General features: G+C 41.2%; 2 protein-coding genes across 2 annotated transcripts; one reads left to right on the top strand and one right to left on the bottom strand.

The window, feature by feature from the left end:
- Nucleotides 1-1,630: 1,630 nt before the first annotated feature.
- On the top strand, nucleotides 1,631-9,719 carry LOC129799129 (putative nuclear envelope pore membrane protein POM 121B). Its single transcript, XM_055842779.1, has 4 exons — nucleotides 1,631-1,971; nucleotides 2,032-2,121; nucleotides 2,184-4,304; nucleotides 8,403-9,719. The coding sequence occupies exons 1-4, from the start codon at nucleotides 1,910-1,912 to the stop codon at nucleotides 9,619-9,621; spliced, it is 3,492 nt and encodes a 1,163-aa protein (XP_055698754.1). The 5' UTR covers nucleotides 1,631-1,909; the 3' UTR covers nucleotides 9,622-9,719.
- LOC129799154 (3-ketodihydrosphingosine reductase) lies at nucleotides 9,623-10,840 on the bottom strand. Its single transcript, XM_055842831.1, has one exon. It carries the CDS (start codon nucleotides 10,706-10,708, stop codon nucleotides 9,716-9,718), a length of 993 nt encoding a protein of 330 aa, XP_055698806.1. The 5' UTR covers nucleotides 10,709-10,840; the 3' UTR covers nucleotides 9,623-9,715.
- Nucleotides 10,841-11,948: the final 1,108 nt, after the last annotated feature.

The raw sequence follows: 11,948 nt of genomic DNA on the forward strand, positions 1-11,948 counted from the left end.
CCACCCTAGGCAGATGCAATCCTTTGCAACCGCATGCTTTTGAACGAAATGCACGATGATGGCACCGTGTTGGATGTGATTTTGCATATTAGGGTGATGGTGATGAGAAGCTTCTTGATCTCCTTTTCGTCCTTTTCCTTGTATCCGTAGATTCCTGACTGGAAAACCTTGAATGATTTTATTTCTTATTACTTATCCGGCGCTACAACCAATTACTGGTCTTGGTCTGACTCAGGACCCGTCGCCACTCGAGCCTGTTACGCGCCACTGTTCTCCAATTCCGCATCCCTAATGAGCTGGTGTCCTGGTCCACGCCGTCAGTCCATCTGAGATTGGGTCGTCCTCATCCTTGCGAACCAGATGACCAGCCCACCGGAGCCTATTGAGGCGTATTTGGTTGACGACAGTTACCTCTCAATAACGCTCATACACCTCATGGTTGTATAGGCTCCGGAATCGTCCCTCCTCACATATGGGGCCAAAAATCCGTCGTAGGATCCTCCTCTCAAACGCGGCTAAGAGTTCGCAATTCTGTTTGCTGAAGACCCACGTCTCAGACGAATACGGGAGGACTGGCAGGATCGTAGTCCTATACAGCAGTAGCTTAGTCTTTATTGATTTTAGTTCGTCCTCCATGAACGAAAGAAATGACAAAGATGCTGATTTCCGAAGACCATCGAGCAGCAGCCAATACGTCTTGATGGTTTTTAGATATGACAATGATTTTTGTTTGATCTTGCTTGTTTACCTTGAGCTCGAAGTCCCTGATGCTGCTCTTAATAGGACTCTTTCTTAAGCTGGCGTTATCGTGAATGAGGATGATGAGGGGGCACTCTGTTCTCATTGGTTTTGACTCTTGGCGACATTCACTCATCTTCGTTTGAGTCACTGAATCAGACAATACAGTAGACTCTCGCTCAATCGGCTCTTTTTCAATCGGGCGAACAATTTTGTTGGCAATTTTCACGTATAATTATGAAGGTAATTTGCTCAAATTCACTGCAATTTTTCCTATTTTATCGTGATTCTTTATAATTGAGCGCTTTTTGTGGAATTTACAAAGGCTTTGACGCGCAAATCTATCGATAAACCGGATGACATTTTGCCCCAAATGCCCAATTGAGAGAGAGAGTCTACTGTAAGTCGAAACGAGTGGTCGTCGACACCGCTCCAGGTTAAGGAAGTTTCCTCTTTGTTTGGAAAGCTTGACAATCAGTGCGTCGCCTTTTCAATTCGATGTAACTCTCATCTTTTGTTCTTTGGTCAACGAACGGGACGGACGATACTTAAAATATTTGCCAGAAAAGGACAATTGGGGCAAACGAAGACGGACGGAAAACAAGCGACCGGCAAACTTGGACTGGACGTGGACGCCATCAGAGTACAGAGTTTAATAAAGATTATAAAAGTCATTCCTGGAGTGTTTTAGTTGAGAAGTAATGGAGCTAGTTCTCCTCATAGAAAATAACTCGTCGCCTTAAGAATTCTTCATTCTTCACAATTTATGCTCAAAACCAAACTGACTTGACTTTCACTTGGAATTACTGGAATCAACATCCAACGAATTCCATTGTCGTTACATTTCAAACAAGGTACTTTAGAAAATTTCCGCAAGAGTGCAGAGTCCGCCAAAAATTTGACAGCTCACTTGGTGGTAAATAGAATGTTTTGGTGTTTGCATTCTACGCATTTCTTCCCAAAAACCCGCTGAAAAAACAGTTTTTTGTGCCTAAAAAATCGTCAAAATAGTGACTAAGAAGTTGAAAATTGCAGTAAATGTGGTAATTTTATTGTGGCTATTGAGTAGTGTGAGGAAAATGAAAAACATTTGATCAGAGTGTTGAGGTTATGTGAAAACGTGTGAATTGTTACGATTTTACGTGAAAAATCTTGTTCCTCGACTTGAAAAATGTTCGGCAAGAGGAATGGAGTCAAACCAACAAATACCCAAAGCAATCCTGGGAGTAGTAGGTGAGTTTGTTTAAGATTGTGCAGTGCAATTGCGGAAGTAACCCTGAAATTACATTGCAGCTCTTGGGCAGGAAGAAGTGATTCACCGAGGGAAACGTCATTTTCGAGGTCTCCTGGGAATATCAGAAGCAGTCCAAGGATAGATCCTGAGTAAGTTTTTTTTGAAATAAATGCTTTTTGGAGAGTTGCTGACTTGGTATTTTGATTTCCAGAATTCTTTTGGATACCCAAAGCAACGGGCTGTCTTCGAGGATTGTGAAATACTACGAGGAGAATCAGAGAATGTCTAGGAGTCCACGGACAGTGTACAATAAACCTGGGCAATTCCCAATTGTTCATTTGAAGAAGAATGAAATTGTTTACTCCACGAAGAGGAACAATCCCCTGTCAGTTGTCAAAATTGCTCCTCCGGATAAATCCGTGTCGGACAGGAATCTCAGGCTCAATATTCTTCGGCAGGGGCTTTCAACCCCAACTGCGCCCCCTGATGACTATATTGAGCCTCATAAATGGCACGATAATGAACCATTGACCCCGTCAGAGGGCATTGAGTCCACTCCAACTCGTTCTGTACTTGATGCCTTGACAGAAATCTCCCGGAAGAGGATTCACAATGAGGATTTCAATGGAGACAGGTCCAAGAAGCACTGCAAAGATTTCACCGAGGTTGATGGACCTCAAACGGATCTCCGAGCTGTTCAGACCAAACGGCAGCGAGATAAAGTATCCCCTCCGAGCCCCGCAGAAGGTCAGGCTTCAGTGGAGTCCACCAAGAAGAAGGTATGTCGCAATAGTCATGATATTTTGAGCTCTCTGAGCTCTAGCATTCGGTTGCTGAATCCCAAGAGGAGGATTGAAGATGTCTTGGCGGGGGATGCAAAGAGGACTCACTACCAACGTCCCCAGGCGACAGTTGAGCCTCAGAAACGGAGCCCTGTGGCATCTGTGGAGCCCCAGAGGCGTCCGGATTTGCCCAGTTCACAGAAATTGACTCCTGTGATGAGTAGCACTCCATTGAACATTGTGCCTCCTCCGGCCAAGCCTCAGGCGCCAAAGCCCACGCCGAAGATCACGCTGTTCAATCAGAACTACGACAGGATCAAGGAGAGAGTCCTCTCGGACACGGAGGATGACGAAAAGGCGAAATCCCTGAATCTGGTGCGTCCGAAACCCGGCGGGAAGTTACTGGTGAAGGACAAGAAGGAATCGGCAAAGGGCAGTAAGTCCAAACTAGCCATCATGCTGAGCTATTTAAGCAGGAATTTTGAAGATGAGGATGAGGATACAGTGGACGGGAAGGAAGAAGAGAAGAAGCCAGAGGAGGCTAAAAAGGAAGAAGTAAAGACTCCAGAGCCTCCTAAGCCAGTTCCTGTGATTTCGTCCATGGCCAAACCGCCTGAGCCTCAAACTCCAATTATGACCCTTTCCAAGCCATCTGAGGAACCCAAGAAGCTCGAGGATGGCCCCTCTGCGACTTCTACGCCTCAAATCCCTCAAATTAAATTTGGAATCCCTGCAACGGAAGCTCCCAGCAAGATTTCACCAATTCTCTCCATGCCCGTGGCAAGTACAGGCAACCCAGCTAATCCCTCGGCAGAAATTGTCCAGCCAGAAGTGAAATCCCAACCAAAAGCCTTCAAAGTCCCAGCTTCGACTGCTCCTATCTCATTTCCCGCTCCAATATCTTTCGGAAGTACCGTTACTTCAGCACCAGTTCTGTCAGTTGCACAAACAACTTCTGCTCTGTCAGTTGCTCCTGCGGCTGTGTCATCTGGGGCATTTGCACCGCTCCCATCCTCTTCGTCATCGAGCATCATTAAGACAGCATCACCCTTTACAATGGCTCCGGGAATTGCAGGAAGTGCTCTGGCGGCAGCTTCAAAGTCTCCCCCAAAGCCTGTGGCTTTTCCATCCGGGAAATTGGATTTCAACTTTGGAGCAACTCAGCCGGCATCTCTGAGCACAGCGACAGCCACAACTTCATCAAGTGCTTCTGCACCGTCAAATTCTCTCTTCCAATTCAAACCTGCAACTACCAGTATCACAGCTACTTCAGCTGCTCCAGCTTCAGCCCCGAGCTTCACCTTTGGAACAACTCCAGCTACGCAAACTTCAGCTCCGGACACAAATTTCGCCTTTACCCCAGCAAATGCATCGACGTTGAAGTCCCTGGCACCGGGATCTGTGATTACGCCGAAGAAGACGAATTTGTTTATGTTTGGCGGAGGAGGAGGAGGAGCAGGAGGAGGAGGGAATGGGGCTGAAACGACAACTTCTGCAAGTAGCTTTCCTGCTTCGACTTTCACAACAACTTCCAGTGGACCTTCTATCAGGTAAGATTCCTTAATCTCGCTCTACTGTAATCCTCGCAACATTTCATGTCCCCCGATCGGGTTTGAACTTTGCCAAAGTATGCTTCGTAGCTTCGGGTGGGTAAAAATATTCCGAGCTGTTTATAACTGAAACTTAACTCTTTCGCGTCACACTTTTATTCAGCAGATGAATTCATGTAAAATTGAGTTTTTCCTAATGCTTTATGATCAAATATAATAGTCAGAGAGGAAAAAAAAATTCCATTGCGTGAAAACTCGGAAAAACCCCGGGTCATATATGACCCTGTTGTCCTCAAGGGAAGTATACATACCATTTTCAAAATCTATATCACGGGCTTTCTAAGAGTTTTTTTTTCTTGAAGTTATTAATTTGGCCAAAACCATGGCAAACTGGATTGTTTTGGTGAACACTGTACTCCTGGTGCTCAAGGAATCTTCCTGGTAATCCCTTGAACAGTCACTGTCACAATATTTTGAGTGGTATTTGGCAAAAATAAACTTATCCACATATTTATTCACACACAATACAATTGCACAATATGAGACGCTTGCAGAATACTCTAAAATATTGCAAAATATGTTATAATTCATTAGATATAAGATGAAATGTCCAGGAACAACATATCCCACCTGCATTTCACAAAGAAAAACAATGTCCCAATTATATTTCGCTATAGGCTTGGGACGAAAACACTGTTACCCTTGCCGACAATAGGGTCATATATGACCCGGAAAATTCTACACGCTTTTCTGGAAAATTGAGAGTAGTTTATTAACATATCAAAATATGCAATATAGGGTGAATGGTGGAAAGCGAGACACTTAAGAAAAAGTTCAATTTCAAATGCATTTTTAAGCCGAATAGGGTAAGTGTGCCAAATTTCGGCATAGTTGCATGTAAGAACCGAAGTCCTAAGTTTGAAATGCAATATTTTTAATTCATATTGATATTTTTTGTTACTTCCTTTTCGGGAGGGTTATGTGGAACCTTCAAGACTAGTTTATCATTTTTGTTTTCTTTAAATCACTTCTTAAAATATTGAAAAATTAATAAAAATATGGACATTGCTTTGGGTAGTATTTCGGCCACTTTGTGTGAAATTTCGGCCACCTTTTTTCTGACCACATTTTGTGACGCAACGGATAGAAAATTTCAAAACGTCAAACGGAACGAGTTTAATATTTAATTTAATACGTTTATATGACTCACAAGCCTTGATATCTTCCGCGTAATTTGTCCTGAAAGCCTGAAGAGTAGCATCTCAAATTTACGCGCAGATTCCCGTAGCAATTTGCACTTCCTGAACTCTTCCAAGGCCTTTTCCACATCATCTTTTTCATAGAAGCGATGGTTTTTTTCTCTGGACATTGTAGAATTCAGAAATTGAAAAAGAAAACCTAAAATGAATAAGAAATTTAGGAAAGCAAAAGATGTGGCCGAAATAGGCAACACTACCTCACTGTAGAGACGCTCACAAAGTATATACTTTTTTACGCGAAATACAGAATCCAGCTGGGAAATTTCACCCGAAATTTAAAGATTGATTCACTATTAACATAAAAAGAAACAATCTTTAATGAAAACTAATCAATTTTCATGAAAAACACCGAAGGAAAACCTTCTGCACTTCACCACAAATCACAAGACTGCTAGAGACACAATCGATCTGTCACATTTTTTGTAAGACTCTTTCCACACTGAGTTTTTACAACACAATTTAAATTCAAATTATACCTATAATTTAACTGTCTTTGTGTTAATACATCCTAAAATGAATAAATATTTGAAAGTAAAATGAATTCATTGACTATTCAAAGATTACATACATAATTTTACTTAATTTATTTGCATGGCCGAAATTATACTCAAAGTGGCCGAAATTAGAAGCTGGCCGAAATTTGGCACACTTACCCTAAATATATATTTTTTCATTTTCTTTGCATCATGAGATTGTTTGTGAAATATTCTAACAGAATCTTAACAGTTTTTAATAGATATTTCAACCAATTAATTGGAATATTCTATCAAATTAAAAAACAACACATTTTGAAAAGATGGACAAAATTTTTGGAAAGCTGGACATATTGATATTAATGACAAAATATCATACGAAATATGTAGAAAATCAAATGTTGAGGGTTTTCTGTGTATACTTGCAAATTGGATGGTAATGCTAATCCCTCCTTTATGTCCGGTTAACAGTTGAGGAACGCTAATTACCAAGAACTTCCTGGACGTCCAACCAAAAAGAGGTTCTGTAAATTTCACAGACGCCTCGCGCTGTCCAGCAATTACAGCTTTAAAGCAAATGAAACTTTTTAGCAGATTTGGATACTCAATCCGCCCAGGTCCTTTTCCACTTCCTTTGGAAGTTCTCTAGAGGCTCCTCTTTGTCGTTCTCCAGATGTTTTTTGCGATATTTACTATCCATTCTGTCAGAAAAAGTGGTCTTCGGAATCTGGGAATCTTTGCAGCCTTTCTCCATGAGATTTTCTCCTTATCAGCTCCTAACTGCTGTTGCAACTATTTCTCTGGATACTTGAAGATCTTAGTCTTCCTTGTGAACATGATTTCACTGCACAAAACCACCAAATTCATTCACAAAATCAACGTGTCCAAGATTTCATAAAACTTGTTTTGAAAGCAACACGAAATTAAATCACTTTTCTATCCTTTTTAAATGTAATATTTCACAAATATTTTTTATTCACCTTTTAAATGGATGTATGTCCTTCGATATTCACTGCGGACTTAACAATATTTCACAAATTATGCCGAAAAATCAAACAAAACACTTTGATATTTTCCTAGCAACTTCCATAAGAAACAGAGAAAGTGACAACTACCGTGTCAAGGTTATGAATATCACGCATGCAATACATTTTTTAAATTCTTCTTCCAAGTCACTCTTTGATTGTTTAATAACGACTTTTGCATTTTTAACTTCTCAAAATTTCACAAAATTAGGTTTAATAATCTTTTTATCGGAAATTGAAATATTTAATTGATTTACTATCAAGTTTTTAAAGAGGTGTCTCACATTCCACACTACTTTGTCCAACTTTCCAAACTGTCTCGCTTTAGACAAATTACCTTATTGAAAACAAATTAATCCAAATGGAGACAAGGGAAATTTTCTAATTGGAGATAAACAGTGTAAGTGAAACCGCGACGAAAGGCTTCCAAAACCTTGTTGAGTTGCTTTTGAGTGCAGGATTTGTACTTATTCCTAGTCTTTTCTCCTTTCCCTTCTAAAACAATAAGAAAATCTCTCCAAAAAATCATATTTCCGGAGTTTCCTATTGAAACATTTGCAGAAACTTCAGAAAAACCCTTTTTGTTCACGAAATAGGTAAATATTTCATTTGAAAACTTCCCGTACCGTTCATAATAAAGATTAGCACTTAATTTAACTAAAATTAGCCAGAAATATGACATAAATGTTAAACAAAACGAATAAACAACAGTCACTTTATTGTGTTTTTCATTGGAAAACATGGTCGATCGATGAAAAACTCAATCGTGAATAGGTTGCACTTTTAATTTTTCTGTGAAATTACCAAATTAAAATTTGTGTATATGAATGGATTTTTGCTTTATTTGGAGCAAAATTAACTAAATAATGAAACTGAGGTGTAGAAAATATATAAATATAATAATTTAGTAGGGTAAAGTGTATAATTTGGAATTAGTGTTACAAGTTGGACAATTCGCCGGTACAAGTTGGACATGGCTTTTTTCTTGATAAATACAGTACAAAATTTGTTTTTATGCACAAGGAACCTAATTATAAAACTAAAGCATTAAAAATATACAAATAAAAATGAAGTACTAAATTTATAAAGGCAAAAAGCCCTGTCCAAATTGTACCATTGTCCAACTTGTACCACTTTACCCTACTATATTTATTATAAAAATAATGACGTTACCATTTGGAGTAGCAAAAAATTTCTATTTGGAGCAGGTTTTGAATTAGCTTATTTGACTCTATACGGAAATCGAGTCGTCGGAATATGCATTCCTTTCGAGTTATGTCACTTTAAGAATCTCTCGTACAATAAGTTGAATTAGGCTTATCACTGATTTTTAAATTTCAGTGGAGGCTTCACTGGGAATGCTTTTGGTGGCTTCTCCTCAAATGCTCCAGCTACAACAGCCACAGCAGCTTCAACGGATGTCAAGGCATTGTTCACATTCGGGCCGGCTACGAGTGCTCCCACTCAAACATCACAAACTCCCTTTACCTTTGGTGCTCCTGCTCAGGCCACCAAGCCAGCAGTTACAAGTGCTGCATCTTCTGCGGCGTTTTCCTTTGAGAAGAAGACACCATTTGATGTTGTGAGCACGGCTGGCAGTTCAGTTTTTGGCGGAAGCACAGCTACTACAGCTTCAATTTTTGGGAATGCCAATGCAACTTCAGCCACAACAGCTGCTGCAACTTTCCCTGCATCTTCTAATTTGGTGTTTGGAACAGCATCAGTTCCGGTGTTTGGAGCTGCTGCGGCTACTTCAACGGCTTCTGCAACAACAACAGCATCGGCTTTTGGAAGCGGAGGAGCAGGAGGAGGAGGAGGAGGAGGAGGAGGAGGAGGAGGATCGATTTTCTCAGGAGGGAGTCCTTTTGGTGGAGGAGGAGGAGGCTCTGGACAGCCTCAGGGAAGCACGGCTTTTGGTGGTTTTGGTGGATCAACGGGAAATGTGGCAAAACCTGCGACAACTTCCACAGTTTCTCCTTTTGCTTTTGGTGGTGGCCAGGAAAATAAGACAACAACTTCTGGGACGTCTTCAGCTGGAATTTTTGGGGCAGCACCGGCAGCGCCAAATGCTTTTGGGACATCGGATAAGCCATTTAGTTTTGGCGGAGGGGCAGCAGCATCAGCTCCTTTCCAGTTTGGAGGAGGAGGGGGAGCTGGAGCAGCAACTACGACTTCCGGCAGTCCTTTTTCATTTTCAACGCCCAACACGACAGCTCCTCCGGCCTTTGGGGGAGGCAGTTCAGGGGGAACTTTCACTTTTGGCCAGACAGAGGCACCTAAGCCTCCAGCGCCGGCTTTTGGGAGTGGCGTTGCAGTTTTTGGAGGTCAACAAAATTCAGTTAATCCTCCGGCTTTTGGAGCAACAAATTCAGCTCCAGCATTCAATTTTACGGGCTCAGGGGCAGCAGCTCAGCCACCTGGAACGCCCCAGGCGCCCTTTGCATTCGGGGCAGCCGGGGCCAATCAGCAGGGCGGAAGTCCCATGTTCAGCATTGGAAGCACTGGACAGACAGCTCAGAGGAGACCCTATCGTCATGCAACGAGGCGACTCAACAAATAAAGAAAATTTCATTGTAATTTATTATTTTTCTCGAAATTTTATCTGAACAAAATATGAATGATGTAAAATTGAAATACAAAAATTGTTCGGGGTTTTAATCCTTCTTGGCTTTTGCTCTGGCGCATTTCCGGATAATACTGCTGAAGTTCATGCGAATGAAGAAGCTCACGAGGCGCAGGGGGGACATGAGAAGGATCTGAAGGAGATTGAGGTAGAAACCGGACCATGGAGCCATGCCCACGCAGAGGATCGAGAGGATCCAGCTCTCAAGGCCATAGACTGAGAAGAATGAACCTCTAAGGGCATCATCAACGAGGCGTTCTGCGACGTCTTCAGGCTTCATGAGGCCTCCGGAAGAGGAAATGAGTTTGGTTTCTTCGGGTTTGGATCGTTCCTCACGTTCAAATCCCGGTGTATCTGTGTCACAGGGCAGTGCAAGGGTCACTCCAACTCCCAGATGACTGACTTCCATGTGGATTGTCTCAGCTAGGCCCCGGAGAGCAAATTTCGTTGCTGCATACGATCCGTAGCCGTAGATGCCCAGGAGGGCTGCTTGAGAGGATGTTATCACAATGATACCCTCTCGAGCAGCCTTCATCTTTGGCAGGACATACCTGGTGGGATAGTACGTTCCGTAGTAGTTGACATCCATCATGAATTTTGCATCCTGGACACTGACTTCCTCCACCAGGCCACAAATAGCCAATCCCGCACAATTCACGAGCATATAAATTGGTAGATTCATCTCTTCTTCAATTTCCCTAAAGCCCTTCTCGACTGCATCGTAGCTTGTCCCGAGATCCAGGGATTTAACCAGAATTTTCTGCTGCTCATTTACTCTGTGCTTCTCAATTTCTGCTTTGGCTTCATTGAGGACTTTAACATTTCTCGCCACGATGGTAACATTAGCTCCACGCTTGAAGCAATGGACAGCTGACCACAGCCCAATTCCCGAAGATCCTCCAGTGACGACAACATGCTTCCCGGAAATATTCTTTGGTCTCTTTTTTAGCACATATCCCAGCACCATGATATGCAGGACGACGACTAGGATGATCAGCAGGTAGGACACTAAGTCAAGAGCCATTTTCCCAAAGAAAAAAAAATGCTAGGAATTTGGAAAATTCGCGAAAATCAACAAAAACACACCCAATCCGCCTGATAAGAGGAACTGTTCCGAATTGAGGTTATGGCATTCCCGCGATTTGACACTGTTCGCAAAAAATTACCGCGTTCGCGTCAGGAGGTCTTCCAGTTCCAGAGAAAACCCGGCCGGAACAAAATCGGAGCTATAACATATTTCCATGATACTAGTCTGACAAAAATCTGAGTCCGATTTGTATTATATTTTTCATTTAAAAATATATTATATTCGTACCCTGTCATTGTCCGAGATAAGTTCCACTCATTCTAGTGTCTCTGATATGTCCCACTGCCACAATAACATCGAAAATAAATGTGCAAATTTTTTACTATTTTGCATAGATTTATAAGAAAAGAGGCATAAAAGTAGCCAAAGAAGCTTAAGAATTACGTTTCCTGTTAGAAAATTGCCTCATCAGGTGAAAAAATTAATATTCGTGATTCACACGTACACGGCAGTCACACCAATACTAATGCTACCAAAAAGCCTCTTCCACTAGTAAAACGACACAGTGTTTTATATGGAGGGTAGGCCTACAATACAATCGCCCTACTATCCCTACTATAGTAGGCCATTGCCGCTCTGAATATGGATAGGGAAATGAGAGTGTATGACAGCCTGCTGATATCAAAGTCACACTAACACACATACGTGCTCGCACACATTGCCGCTCTGAGGTGTTCAGTGCAGCAGCACAATGCGTTCGTCGTCGTTGAAATTTGCTTAAAATTAAAATTTAGATATTTTTTCTTTAGTATTATATTTTTATTATCTAATTGAATATTTAATCAATTAAATATTTTAAGCATTAGTTCAATTAAATTCTATTAGTAGATATCAAAAATTGATTAAACGCTGTAAAAGAAATGCAAAATGGAGATATTAAAAAATCTGAGTAGAGATGAAATCAAGTTTTATTTTAACAAATTATTGGCGTTTTATAAAAACGGTAGACTTTCTGTCTTTGTCAGAGATTTTATCGTCCAAGCAGGAATTCACGTTTTTTGTGTAATTATTTAAAAGTAAATTCGCCATCGGTCTTAAAGCCATCTTAAAAATATTTTCACTGACAACTCCACATACTGGGCATAATTGTTCAATATCAGTTACAAAACCTTCCGAATTGAATTACTGATACTCTAACGAAAAAAATTTCAACGAAAAGAAATCTTTAAATTATTTT

The sequence above is a fragment of the Phlebotomus papatasi genome, chromosome 1 (genome assembly GCF_024763615.1).
Source record: "Phlebotomus papatasi isolate M1 chromosome 1, Ppap_2.1, whole genome shotgun sequence".
Lineage (NCBI taxonomy): Eukaryota > Metazoa > Arthropoda > Insecta > Diptera > Psychodidae > Phlebotomus > Phlebotomus papatasi.